Source organism: Dreissena polymorpha, chromosome 1 (assembly GCF_020536995.1).
Source record: "Dreissena polymorpha isolate Duluth1 chromosome 1, UMN_Dpol_1.0, whole genome shotgun sequence".
Lineage (NCBI taxonomy): Eukaryota > Metazoa > Mollusca > Bivalvia > Myida > Dreissenidae > Dreissena > Dreissena polymorpha.
The window spans coordinates 94,676,028-94,691,359 of NC_068355.1; the positions used below are offsets into that span (position 1 = coordinate 94,676,028).

General features: G+C 33.3%; 1 protein-coding gene across 1 annotated transcript; it reads right to left on the reverse strand.

The window, feature by feature from the left end:
• Window positions 1-9,401: 9,401 nt before the first annotated feature.
• On the reverse strand, window positions 9,402-14,640 carry LOC127838138 (cytochrome P450 2U1-like). The gene is made up of 6 exons (XM_052365744.1): window positions 14,635-14,640; window positions 11,955-12,093; window positions 11,551-11,652; window positions 11,167-11,330; window positions 10,310-10,437; window positions 9,402-9,833 (listed from the first exon to the last, which is right to left on the reverse strand). The coding sequence occupies exons 1-6, from the start codon at window positions 14,638-14,640 to the stop codon at window positions 9,611-9,613; spliced, it is 762 nt and encodes a 253-aa protein (XP_052221704.1). The 3' UTR covers window positions 9,402-9,610.
• Between the last annotated feature and the right edge of the window lie 692 nt (window positions 14,641-15,332).

A 15,332-nucleotide genomic window follows, 5' to 3' on the forward strand; every position in this document is an offset into this window, starting at 1 on the left:
GCTTTTCACTTATTGTCTTAAAAACAAATTTCATAATTGATTGATATTTTTGCCTGGTTATTAAATTTGGTCCCATGTTTTTTTTTTATAAATGAATGACAAAGAAAGAAAAAAGCACTTGCTTTTAAATGGGTTTTACTTCTATTGTTTTAAGACTTGGCAAGGATAAGTTGAAGGATTTGTAACGCTCTTAAGGTGCGAAGCTGTGTAAGAATTACATGAAATTCACATGGAAGGTGTTATGCGGCAAGTTAATAATCAAAACCACCGTGAGTGACAGAGACAAGGATCCCAGCTTCATTCTGTGGTGTTTACGGAAAGCTATTTCAACTATGTAAACAAACCATTAAAAATTTACTTTCACATAATCAAAACACAGTGTATGTTTTGATATTTATGAGTTTTGTATCTATGTTATTATTGAAATTGATTAGATGCATATGACATCTGATTAATATGTTAATAAAAGGGGCAAACAACACATAAAGATCATCAAACATTGTTTAAGTGTACAATAGTAATCACAAATCCAGCATGGCGTCGAAAATGGCCGCCAAAATGGCCGCCAAAACCTTTAAACAGGGGGTACGTTTTGATAATTGGCACTTTTATTTTGTTTAACTCGCGAAAATTTAACTAGCGAACTGCGGGGAGTGGGGGGGCTATTAGCGAATAGAATATCATGATGTTGATACATTTTCGAGAAGATAAATGTAATTTGAACAAGGATTACTGCACTAGTTAACTGTTCATCAATAACGCTCAACACCATGCCAAAAGTTAGATATAATGATATATAAGAAAAGTGTATATAAATAAGTTTTTTTTTACAATTGAATGATGATACTTTTTTGCAATCATTGATTCATTTAAACACCAGAGAAGGAAACATTTATAAAGCACGGTTTGAGTTACTTATTTAAACGGTATTTTTCTTCAAAATCGAGTGCAAATGTATGTGTAAGTTAATTGAACGTAAAACCGGCACACGAGCTCCTTTGTAGTTCGTTTCAGAACATGCAAATAAATCCTTATATCAAGTTTGAACATTGTAGTCTTGTAACGGTTGTATAACTTTAGTGCAGTAAGCACATTCTAATTATCAGCAAATATTACACGATTTCCGAGTTATATCAACTTTAAACATAAGAATCCTATGATAAGTAAGTTTGAATTGATTTTTTTACTATTTTTCCAATTCAATAAACCAGTGCAACACTAATGGAAAAGTGATTCCAGCTACTCGTATAAACAAGTATGAATAAATAAAGTCGGATTAAGCATTTAAATATGTCTTCTTCACAAATTTATTTTTTAACGATATTTTTAACTCGAGAGTAGTAGTTCATGTCGCAAATGCCAGGATAGTCCTCAATTCAAGGCTGGAGTACACAAGTTTGGTAGAACGCGATACAACAAGCCATGTTTGAGTACTGCGTTATAACTTGAGACAGGTTGAACGCTTGCTCAAATATTTTTGCTCAAACTCAAACATGAGTCCGACTCAGTACTCAAAAACGTTTCGTGATAACCAATTTAAGCAAGGTGTTTACACTCATCTCAAACATGAGCAACGTTTCGAATTGAGTCATAATATCGACTTAAGTATGTTCGTGATACAAGGCCATGAACTGATCTGCATTGAATTGTTTTCCGATTTTTCACCGAAAAAGTTTGATTTTTTTTAATGACAATGCCATTTGGATGTGAAGTTTAAATATGCCTGCGCAAAATGGAAGTCAGCAGAATTCGATTGGGAAGACAACACATTAATTAAGCAAAATAATTGGTTTATTATATTTCAACTATTCATTTCCATGCAGTGAAAATGTGTTGTGTATGTATTATTCTGTAAATACCAAGATTTTAAATATAAATTATGTATTCAGAAACCACTAAGGTGCAATGAACTGTAGTTAACTGTGTGCTCTTTAATAAATCGAACATCCAATAATATCAATAAAAGAAATAATCATTAAATTGCACAATTTTAAAGAAAAGTCTCACTTACGATCAAATCTTGAATAACACAGATTAAAATATATCACAAATGAGTATTGACATTCATTTAAGGGGCCTTTTCACGTATCGGTAAATTGACAAAATTGAAAAAAAGTTTTTTCAGATTCGCAAATTTTCGTTTAAGTTATGATATTTGTGAGGAAACAGTAATACTGAACATTCACCATGCTCTAAAATATCCATTATATGCATCTTTTGACGATTTAAAAACCTGAAAATTATAAAGCGTTGCAACGCGAAACGAATTAATAATTTGGAGAGTTCTGTTGTTGTCGTTACAATTTGTGAAACTACGAGGATTGCTTATATAAAGTATAAAATACATTTGACTTTGCATCAGGAAGAATGACCGAGTGGTCTTAGTGGTAGACTTTTTACTCCAGGGGTTCGAGCCCTGCTGAGGGTTACCTTTTTTCTATTTTTAATTGTATTCTTGATTTTATACTGGGGCTTTTTAGATCCAATGTTTACATTTATCAATATAAAGCATTTAATGACAAACTTCAAAACATGCCAAAATCTGTGCCCCTTTAATGTTTACCACGCTGTGCTATTAATCGACCACTGGCTCACGCCGACTGACTGACAAACAATTTAGATAGTTGGGGTTTGCATAACACATTTATGCTTAATTAGAATATAATGGTGGGGAAAAAATTACATTTGGAATTCCTATACTTAAGGGTTGTTAGGTGTCAGGTACTAACAAAATCCTTTTGCCGATATGCTCTGTGTAAAATATCCTAGTATAGAGGCTGTAAGTGTTAAAGTTACCGCCTTTATAATGTAATAATATAGTCCATTAGTCTGTCGGGAATCGATTCTTATTAGAAAAGACATATTTATTCAATTTAGAAATATTATTAATATATTTGCAAAATAATCACATGTGATAGCAGAATGTGCCTGTATTTGTTTAAAATTAAGCGCACAATAAGGGCTAATCGTGGTCATGTTACAAGTCGAAACCTATGCAACACTTTTCGACGCTTTACAGATAAGGTTTCTAATTGATTATGTGAGCATCAAGACATATGGTCAAGATAATCAAAATATTTGATAAACATAAGTTAAGTCGTTAATTTTCAATCGCCCGAGTCGATCGATATTTATTTGTGCTTGTGAATAGTCTTACTACCAATCGACACATTTGCCATAAAAGCAACCAATCGTTAATGATAAAATATCACTCGTCAGAATAAACGAGTTGTTTACCCAAATATCCTGAAGCAGATTATTGGTTCTTGGAATGATAAACTGGGCGATCTGTTTGCATAAATAATTGTTCCATTGACGTTCGGGACGCGGTATTTTGGAAAAATAGATGAAAATCACGGAGAATGGGTCGATATGGGAGACATGGCATTATACAACATGATCCTAAATAGATTAACTGAGTGCCGACATTTTCCGGGACTGATTTGTTCCCACCACTGTTTTGCATCCATTATTAAAGCAATCAGTTAACATATTCGAGTATTGTCTACATTGTCTAATATATTCTGTAAGGCATGCACTTTGATAGCTCAGTCTGGATTGAGCGATATGAAACTTGAAGGGTAAATACTAATACATATGATTTTAGTAGATTGATATAACGCTTACTAGTGCATATAACCAAAGCTTTCGTTAATCAAAGAAGGGCGAGTGCTCAAATATTATTTTTCTTTCGCTCGTGCTTTAAAGCCAGCTCACATGTTTCATCAGGGACACACAGTTTGTTTAAAAAGATTATAATGAATTAAGTCTTTATTTTAATCTTTATTTAATTGATCACAATTTACAAAATGTATGAAACTTCAACAGATATTTCAGAATCATAATCTGTGAACAAGCATTTTTAATAAACAAATACACATGCTTTTAAACGAACACACGCCAGGTCAACATGGAAGGGACTTGACGTGTTGTGAAACAAAGTGCAAATAGCATTTATAAAGTAAGAACATGAACACATTGTATACTTAATTATGAAGCTTAAGAACAATTTTATACAGGTTTGAAATTAATATTGTCACGAGGAAATTGCTTTTTGGCTTTTTTCTTGGTTATGTACGCCATTTATATATTTTCTCTGGAACATGACATGTATTATAAGTTTTGAGTTCAGAACGTGCCTTTTCATGTTTTCAACATGTTTCATCGTATTGTGTAAAATAAATTGTCTCGACAGAGAATGCTTAGTTTTTAACAGAATATTTCGTTTTGAATCGTGTGCTATGCTAAATGTTAGGTAATTGCGAACAACTGTGTGGTGACCCATAGGTCAACATATTTATGAAACAAGGATGGCAGATAATGAATAAAGATTTTGTGGTGAAATAAAACACGGGTTCGAATACATCCTGAACAAAAGACATTCATCATAATGTTACGCTTTGTCTTTTGGTCAGTTATCTAATTGATTTTCAGAGACTGCAAAATATTGAATCGTTATATTTGGTATCTTAAAGATATCGTAAACACTATTTTTATGGCAAAGTATCTCAATGTACAAAGACGTCATTGATGATTCAAAATGCAATAATTTCATTAACTGCAATACCATTTTAAGGAAATGCGTTGAAACATTTGCGGTAACCGATAGTTAACATTTGATCTTTGATGTTTTTCATTCTATTCCTTGTCGATTTCGTGACCTATCTCTATTTTTTGTTAATCGTAGAGCGTATTCTAGTGTTTAAAATTTCCCCAACCATTAATTTTAAGATTACAAGACATCAGATGTGATGCAAAGGATGCGATGAATTACTTCGATTGCTATTTAATAAAAATGTGCTTTTGTATTTGGAATGAAATGAAAACCATTTAAAGAGAACTTTACTGCAAAGAAAAAAATGGTTTAATTAATGGAATTACATATTTTCATAACATTTTCAAAGCGGTCGTAAGCTCAGGTAAAGTCGTTATTTTCATCTCCATATGGCCCTTAGCGCTTTTTAGCACTGATTCAATACTATTTTCAAGTTACATGCGGACCAATAACGCGTTTTGTTATTTCTGCGATGCATAAACCATGATATTATTTGAATGTTGTGTCATTCTTATACTCCGAGGAAATATCTTTAAAAACAAACAACTATTTTTCAAATTTCAGATAGTCAGTACAGTATTTATTTATTCTTTGTTGTTTTTCCTTTTGGTAAATAATTATTTCTACTGCGTTCTCCAAAGCTTGTTAATTTCAGGTTTTTTTTGGTTTTCGCGCCAAAAATTAAAGAATGTTCTCATCTCTTTTTAAGTTAGACTTACATAAGTTAACGTTAAGAGATCGGGTTGGTTAGAAGTGTAGCGTGAATTATGCGGCATCGTTAATCCATCAAAAGGTAAAGTTTGGTGGACATTTAAGAAAAAAGGGTTTGAATTGAAGAGGTTTTCTAGTTATATTCTAATGATATCAAGATGTTAGATAGGAATATTACACACTTATTCCGACAGACACCTTAGACATTTAATGAAATGAAATGAAAACCGTGTTGACAGATTAGATCTTTACTTTCATCTGTTAGATAAATGCGATAAATACCTCTGACATTCTATATAAATACAAACGGAATAATAACACGGATGTTCTTATAAGAAAATAAATGCTGCTTTTGATTGCTGCGATGAGATAGTTCTACGACTATAAATGTAGGAATTATATAGAACTATGGTATTATAAAGAACTATGGTATTATATAGAACTATGGTATTATATAGAACTATGGTTTTATATAGAACTATGGTATTATATAGAACTATGGTATTATATAGAACTATGGTATTATATAGAACTATGGTATTATATAGAGCTATGGTATTATATAGAACTATGGTATTATATAGAACCATGGTATTATAAAGAACTATGGTATTATATAGAACTATGGAATTATATAGAACTATGGTATTATATAGAACTATGGTATTATATAGAACTATGGTTTTATATAGAACTATGGTATTATATCGACCTATGGTATTATATAAAACTATGGTATTATAAATGCGTAAACCGATGTAAAATAATCTCGTTAAGAGGCACTCTAATAATATTTTTCTTCATACCGTAATTGTTATAAGATTATAAGATCGATGGCTTTATCCAAAGAACTGAACAAGATACGCAGTTTATGTTCTAAATAGTTATTTCCTCTCCACTATTAATTCATTTGCACATCCATTCTCTGTTATTCCACAGGACCGTTGAATATCCCCCAGAATGTGGTGATAAATGTCGACGTTAACGAAGCTTCTTATAACAATCCCTAAGTGGTTATCACGAGAAACGCGGCGTCTGTGGCAATAAAACACGTAGCACATGAAGCGAATTGCTCTCACGTCTGAATTTATATTTGGGAGGCACGTCGCACATTTTGGAAAGTGCGTATAATTTAAAAAGCGAAGTTAAGCCCAGATACAACCGGTAATATGCTAATTAAGTTCGAGTTGTCAGTTTGTTAGCAGATGCGTCGCATGTTTTACAAGAAAAGAAAGAGTGTATGCAAAACTTTATATTAGAACAATTATTATTTTGTATTACGCGAGGTTATAATCTGCCATTTAAGAACACGTATCATATAAGTATTGAATGGTTTAACAAAAAGCTTGTACATAAGCTTATAGTTATATTGTTTGTACTATTGTATTGATCAAGTAACCTATTAATAGCCATACACATACATTATTTAAATCATAGCCTCTATGGCTCAATTTGAATCACTTACTTGTTTTGTGCTTTATTGTTTGCTGTTTTTGTTATATATAAATAAACCACATACGACAAAAAGCAATATTTACGCATGCAATGGTATGTTCAATCGACAGGGTTTTCGAATGGTTGTTCGACGTATACATATTATGTTCGAGCCAAACGACATATTAGACTAGTAAAGTCTAAAAATATTATGGAAACTGTTGTGTCCTTATAAGACAGTTAATTATGATACGAAATGTAATATGAATGAATAGACAGACTCCCCCACCATGTCTGTCTCTATCGCGACGAATAATGTTATAGTTCTGGATCTTAATTTCAGAAACTGAAACAGTTTTATCGAGCCATGTTTCTGATGTTCCAATACATGCTGCACGGGAGTTTTGTGCCAATATACGTATATCCTCAATCTTGGGTAGTAAACTTCTAACGTTAACATGTAGAAAGTGAAGTCCACGGTTTTTGAAAATGTTGTACTCACTATCATGTGAATTACAGTCAACAAAATCAGCAGTGGGTCCTGGACAAGGATGTACATCCCCACATAAAAGTAAAAGAATTGACAGTAAATTGCCATGACTATTCACAGAATATATTCAAACACCAAACATATTTTGTTGCTTCTACGTCTATTCTTTGTTATAAGTGTATGACTTGGTTGGTCAAAACGATCCTAGATACCAGTTTCATAAAATCTCTACGCATTTACTGTACGTCAAACGGAAATCTCATATTAGTAAATGCAATGTATTTTGTTTAATATATTAATTTAACATACATTAATAAATGTTATATTGTTTCAAACATGCTTACTTTTATTTCATCGTACAATTCTGTCCTCTCGGTACTAAATAAAAAGACAAATAAGTACACACAATGTCGATGTTACGTCATGTTATGGTTGAATTGTTTTAGGAGTAAAATCATAAATATGTACCAATATTATCATTGTTATGATCGGGTTAAAATAGGGAGATCGTATGTGAAAATTTGCACAGCACATGGCACTGCGATATCAACAAGGCATTTTTCAACGTAATACTTTGTTAAAAAAAATACGACGAAACGGTACAAAACACACATATCAATAGGACGTCTTGCAAGACAGAAGTTTGAACTTGTGTTTGGCTAGTTCAATTGCAAAAACGGTGATCGTATCATGTCGTTATAGTTGTCATTTTCCAAACCCTTCTCAAATGTCAACCTTTGTAATATAAATTTACCATACACAAAAAACAAGCACTTTATTTGTTTTTCTGTGGTACACAACGAATGTCACGATCATTTTAAAGGAAACGTTTTGGAATATATTAAATGCTCATTTCTTTCATTATTTAGAGTATTTTCGGTGTGCTTCCTATTCATAACATTAAAATCATGGTTACACAAATACATACGTCACTATTTTCTTATTTATAAAAAAAAATGTATATATATATAATCAAATATGTTTCCAATTTGATAATTAGACAGAAAAAACGTTTGAAAACCGTTCATCAATATCAACACAGGTTAATAATAACATATAATAATTGATGGGTTTAGACAGCAAACTACACATCGGTTAAACCATTCAATTAATGCAAAGCATATGATTATATCAGTACAAATAAAATAAAAATCTGTTATATAATTGTTTGTTTTTAATTTGGTTAATTCTCCTTCAATTGATGCCACTAAGAACATGCAAGAAGGAAACATGTTTTATTGTACATGAATACTTACGAATCTAATAATTGTGTTGATTTTTTTTACAGGGGTCTCTCTGTGAATGTTCCTTCCCAATGATGGTGCTACTTTGTCACACACTAAAGACATGCTCGTCAAAAATAGATCACAGTTTTCCTCGAACATCATCGAAAAGAAATTCAGATCAGATCTGATCAGCGAAAAACAATAACATTTAATCAACGGGGTATACAACTGAATCTTGAAAGATCTATTTAGATTGCTCGCAATTGCTTTTTAATATTGAAATAAACAAGAATAGATTCTTAAATCATAATCCCTCTCAACAACATATTTTATGCAAATACAATCATCATATAATGATATTAAATTTTGTTTATCCGTTCTATAGCATTGTTCATAATTTGGCATACTTGTCAACTTTTCTGAATAGACAAATCAATGAAATTGTACTTTTGAAACATGTTAATTGAGCCATCATTTTAACAAATTTAAGCATTCCGACTGGCGATCATTTGATCTTAAATTAAGTCAAAATCAAACACTATCTCGGCGTGTAGGTAAGATATGTATATGTTACGTTTCATTTGATGAGCTTTAAGCGCATTCACGCACGCATTCGCTCAGGATTGATTCTGAGTTGAGTCTGAGTTAAGAATAACTATGTTGGCTACACAATAAACAGGCGGCAGAAACAATTATTTTTAGAGTCGAATAAACTGCTTAATATTGTGGACATTATATAGTCAAGAACAACGTATAACGTAAGACATAGAACATTTATTGTAATAACAGTAATTGGATTTCCTTATACAGATATACATACAGCTGCGTACCTCTGTTTTGCCACCAAGGCATTCATGTGTTCAATTAGCTATTCGTGTACTATTTCTGTCAATAGAAACACTTATAGAAACACTTATTGATGACGAAGTAACAAGGAAAAACAAGTTTAATGTCTTTGTACAGATTTTATATTTCATAAATGTTGAAGACTAAACTGCATATAAACGCTGAAAATCTTCGTCTCGCCAAGCGTTAAATAATATTATGGACTTCCGATGGATAATTAAAATATGCGATCTTACAATGTATAATACATAATACAAATCTAACCTCTTGATCAGAGTTGACCACACGCCATTTTTCGAACTTAAATATTATTGACCGTGCCCTATCAGGAACATTTATTTAGTTGTTCTAAATAATGCTATCCTCTCTGGGCAAGAAGCGGCATTCAAACTGTGGTTCCGTCATCGGATACGCTTTGCTGTAGAGCCGGGGATCAGCCGGAGGCAAGTTACTGTTTTCAGGGGGAATCACTCGCACGCGCTGCATCAGTGATGCCATAGTGACGAATATTCTGGAGCGCGCAAATTCCTGCCCAGGACACGCCCTTTTACCGACGCTAAACGGGATGATGCTGAAAAATATGTAATAAAAAATATGAAAATATATGTTATAAACTGGAATTATGTTTACAAACAAGGATGGCCCACTTTCGCCAACCCTTCTCCACCGAAAACTGACCAAAAGTCTTTTTACATTGCATTTAAACATTGTGCTGAGCATGAGTGAGCGGTAAACCTTCAGACCGATTCATATAGTTTTCGTATCTGACTTCAGCTGTATCATTAAGATGAAATTACCTAACTGTAAATTACTGTATCGAAATTCACATAAAATTGACCTTTTTGTTTATGCAATACACTCTGTTGTTTTTCTTTTCTACATAAGGTTCCCTAACACGTATTGATCATTATTATATTGTATTGGGGAGTTTTCGTTCTTCTATTCAAATAGATAAAATCATGATTTTAACTAAGAGAAGGAATAGAAGATCAGTGTTTAGTGAGACGTTTAAGTTCGTGTATGTTAAAGCCACCGGAACAGCCTTACTTTTGCATCAGTGTGTGGTCGGAAGGAAGAGGTTCCCCAGACTCGTTTAGGAATCGTTCTGGACGGAATTCCCAAGGGTCTCCCCAAGTAACCTCGTCGTGGTGAACAGCGTACAGATTCGGAAAGATCTGGGAAAGGGGATTTTATTCAATATGGTAAATATATATTATGAATAAAATTTGATTAAGATTAACAAAAATTGGAAGCTTGACAGTAAATGTTTCAACATTTATATTACAGTTACTAAGCGTTTTGTTAAAAAAGTAAAACAATACACATTTTGATAAAATAATGTCATCAACTTTTTTTTACAAAGATTTAAGGGATCTGTGTGACTGTAAATTTAGACGATTTGCATAAAATTGCTTCATTTACTAAATCATATTCAAAACAACGTGGAATAATGCAGAAACCAAAAGTGCGTATGTCATATTTTGTAAAAATAGAAAATGATTGGTATTCTTTTTAAGTGTTTTGAACGCTGAGTTTTGCAGTGGGTATTATTAGATTTCTGCACACTATTACACCAGTATAAATTTTGAAATCAAACGACTTGTGTATATGCTTTAATTGGTCAAAAAGCCTTTCTTTATCTGACGTTTAGCCACTAAAGGTGAGTACTAAATATAATATTGCATTTCAGGTATATCAATCGGGATTATTTCGTCATTTAAGAAGCGCTTTGGACAAATTTACTGTTTATGTATGGCATAAATGAAACATTAATTTTCTGCAATGTTTTGTTCGACGTGAAAATATGATATTTATATTCTTTTTTTTATGTGTGAAAACATTTCTTCGGTTCAAAAAAGAAACTTTGAGAAAACGGTGCCAGTCTATCAAGAAACGGTACGTACCACTGAGCCGGCCTCTATGAGGTAGCCGTCTAGTTCGACGTCCTTCCGACAAAGATGCGGTATGGCGAGCGGCGTCTGTGAACCGTAGCGCCATATCTCCAACATCACCGCCTGCGTGTACGGCATCCACTTCAGGTCTTCGGGGCACGGAAAACGCTCCGAACCTTAAAAAGAATAGAACGTAAGTCTTGAAAGAGGAACCACGGTTGTTTCACTTTTTAAATGACACGACGAGTTTCATACTTGCTGCAATTTAGCCATCTTATGATTCAAATGGACTCTTTTATAGCATGCGGTTACGTTAGCAATTGGATATCCCCAATTTGTCTTGTACTTTGACTATGAAAATGTTCGGTGAATGACACCTATGTTTCTTCATAGTACCTATGATTGTTTCGACCTCTACATGTAGTCTGGTCTGAACTTCGGGGTGGTGACACATGAGCAGCAGGAAGAGGCGGAGCGTCTTCAAAATCTCTGTCATACCTGTAACCGAATAAATCACGAAGCGTGAATGGCGTAATAAAAATGACGAATCATATCACAGGACCGACAATGATGACGTCATATGTGAATCGTAATCAAAATGTCTGTCATGTCTGCTAGCAAGTAAGCAGAGTGTCTGACACATACATTACATTGATAACCAAGGAACTGTTGAACAATAGTTCATCAAAGAAAATTAACATTAGTTCATACGAATAATACGTTTGCACGTGTTTGAGTGGTACTTATTTATAATATATGATAAGGTTACCCGATTCAAGTTTGCGTTTCTCGTCACATACCAGCAGCAAGTGTGTCAAAGATGAGGCCCTTGATGTGTTCGTCAGTTAGCCAGGAGTTACCGGTCTTGTTGAGCTCTTCCAGCTGATTCAGAATGCAGACGTCCACAAGGCCCCGTATGTTCCCTGGTCTGTAGCTCGCCTGAAGACGCACAAAGAAAAACACATATATATATAATTATGCAGTTTGGTTCTGCGAAACATTCAATTAGTTTTTCTAAGACGTGTTACTTTTCTCGTTTTTTGGCGTGGTGGTTTGATTGCTTGCCCTTCTGGGATTTCTCACGAAAGCAAACCTTTCCGATGAAACTATACAATTTAAAATAAGAAAACAAAACAGATCCATCCACCTTTCTCACCATTGTGTTTCAATTTACTGGACCTAAGTCTTATCACACACTTTTTGTAAATATCCGCGTGTATATTGAACTTAGTTTTGAAAAGTCGTAAACGTTGAACAAAGGATCGACAAATGTTTCGACCAATTTTGAGTAAAATGTTGAGGAAAGCAACTAAAACAATAGACAAGACCCCCCTATGATCTATATTTAAGGCATTTTACACCAAAGTAAATCAATACATACACCTTAATGCAGATCTTAGAAGTACCATTAAAAGCGTCAAAAATATTTGAAACTGCTTTCCGTTGTTGAAAGTATTTCATAATTGAGGGTTCGATTTTAGATAACCATTTAATCAATAATACCATTTATAGGCATTCCAATGACAGCATACATTTTGAAAAAGTTACAATGCCAACAGGGATTTGTTTTGACCTCAATATCCTTATATAATTTGTTTATATATATTGATTGATAAGAGAAACATTGTTTATGCTTCAAAGTATGATCAAAATTTAGTCAAAAATATGGATCCATCAGGGGTTACAACGCTTTACTAAGATTTGTCCTGGTGACCTAGTGTTTGGAAGCGAATGACCAAAATTAAACATCTGTCTTTGTTTCAAGATAAACATTCTGCATTTCCAGTTACCTTCTCTAGAGGTAACACAATTAGTGTATGATAGAACCTTATGTAGCCGCTAGATGGCGGCACATAAGCCAGATTCACACTTGTCTTAGATAATGTAACGATTATCATTCTGTGCATGTGATTGAGTCATAAATGTTGCATCTAGAGTGGTAAGCTTTTATGTTAGACCTTACCTGGTACCCAAGTTGTTGGAATTACTTAAGTACATTTATTTTCAATTTGCCCGGACAATGTCAAAAAACATTCTGACGGATTTTCATGGAAACTCAATCGTAAATGTTGCCTCTACAGCGGTAACAAAGTTTGTTTTTCTAAGATTTGACCTGGTTTATAAGTTTGTGTATAAAAGTCACCCAGATTCGAACTCGGCTTTTAAACTGTCTTTATATTATCATGATAGACATTCTTACCAAGGTTAAAGTGATATAATGGTCATTTTTCACTGTTGAATTGAGCTGAAAAGAATTAACAGGTCAAAAGAGTAAGTTAAAATGTGGTAACTGACCAATTATCTGCAACACATCTTGCTACCAGTTGTTTATAAAAATATATTTTATATTATTATATATTTTACGTGACCCACCCATTCCTATAAGCCGAAATGATCCGAAAAACAAAATGGTGTCTTTGTGTCGTATAAACGAATCTGCACTTAAATTAAATTTAGGTTCACATTGTACATACGTGATCAGTTGTCAAACGAAAGTACGGTTGATGTTAAAATTATTTTTTTCTTTCCGGGATATTGTGTTAATATGTTGATGCTGCATTAACAAATATAAGTGTATATGAAGTGAAAACACCAAAAATAAACAACGGTTGTGATAGACACCTATAAACTGTAAGATGCCCACAATATCTCTTTAATCAATATGAGTCATTGGTGTGGATTTTAGATTTTAAAAAGGTTTATCTTAGATTTGACCTCTTTTTGAAGTGGTAAAACGTTTTTCTTACTTTTGACTCGGTGACCTAGATCTGAAGGCATGTGACCCAGATGCGCACCCAACTTAGATGATGTCAATATGAATATTTTGACCTTATTTAATCCATATTGTATCAAAATGTCAATAGTGATACCGAGCGAAACATAGACGACAACCGACTGACGACAGAAGAAACAGAGAGAAAATAGCTGAACCTAAAGGTGAGCTAAATACAACAACACTGTAGACGCGTGACTTTAGTTAACGGGTGTAAAAGCGATCAGACTATTGTGGCATTTTCAAATGTAATAAAACAACGAAACGGGAAACAGCAAATGGGTTGGGCTCTTGCAAGAGTTTTTAAGAACTATTTTGTTATGTACCTTGCCAAAACAACGTCCAAAACAACGGACGTTAGATACTGGTTTACATGAATGTGTAATCTAGTGAAGTCTTTTCTGTCAAGAAACAAATAAATCAAATGTTTAAAAAAATCATTGACGTATATACTCACCGTGTTTATCTCTCTCAGCAGAAAGCTCTTTGAAGTACATATACCATCAGTAAATTAAAACAAGGAAAAGGATTCGTCGATATAAGAACTTTATTGAAAGTTTTAGCACTAAGTTTTCAGCGGCAATATAAAATAGGTATAGATTTTGGGTGTTAGGCTTCGGATATAAATTGATAGAATATATATCAATCGGCATAATTACGTGTATCTGTAAATGAATTAATAAGCTTATATCACGTGGGATTCTCACTCCCATTCTGTTCTGTTTGCGGATATGAAGAACGTTGCCGATACTTGGAGACGAAAATAAAATACAAATATACCCTCCAAAACGACTAAAGACACAGCCCATGCGACATTTGTCGTCTTTGTGATATTCTTGTGTGTACATTTGTCTTTTTGGCGTTTTGCCGTGTTGGCGACATTCAAACCCAGAAACAAGACAAGACGAGAGAACGACCCATTTACGCGACAAAACAACAACAAGAGGGCTAAAAACAATTGTGCGCTCTTCTGAGACCCATAGAAACTTTGATTGATTTGATCTGCCTTTGTGAATATTGTGTTATCAATTTGACTTCTAATGAAGCGTTGTACCCCTTATGACACATAATTGATTTGGGCAGTGACACACATGTTCTGATAAAGTTTGAACATAATGCAAGGGCAAAATTTTTTGATTGGTGGAACTTTTAAAAAATAATTTCATTTTATAAATGTCAAGTACCCATATTTTTTTATCATGTCATTCCACGAAAACTGCATCATCACCATGCAGGTATTTTATCGGACTTTTTAAATCTCTTTCGATATATTTCTTATTTGAGAACACACGATAATGAGCAAGTTTCATGACAATTGATTAAAAATGTCATAATTTGCTTTGCCACAATTTGTCAATAAAGTCCAACAAGAAAACTACCTCATCCTTGGCAGTTAAGTGTTAAA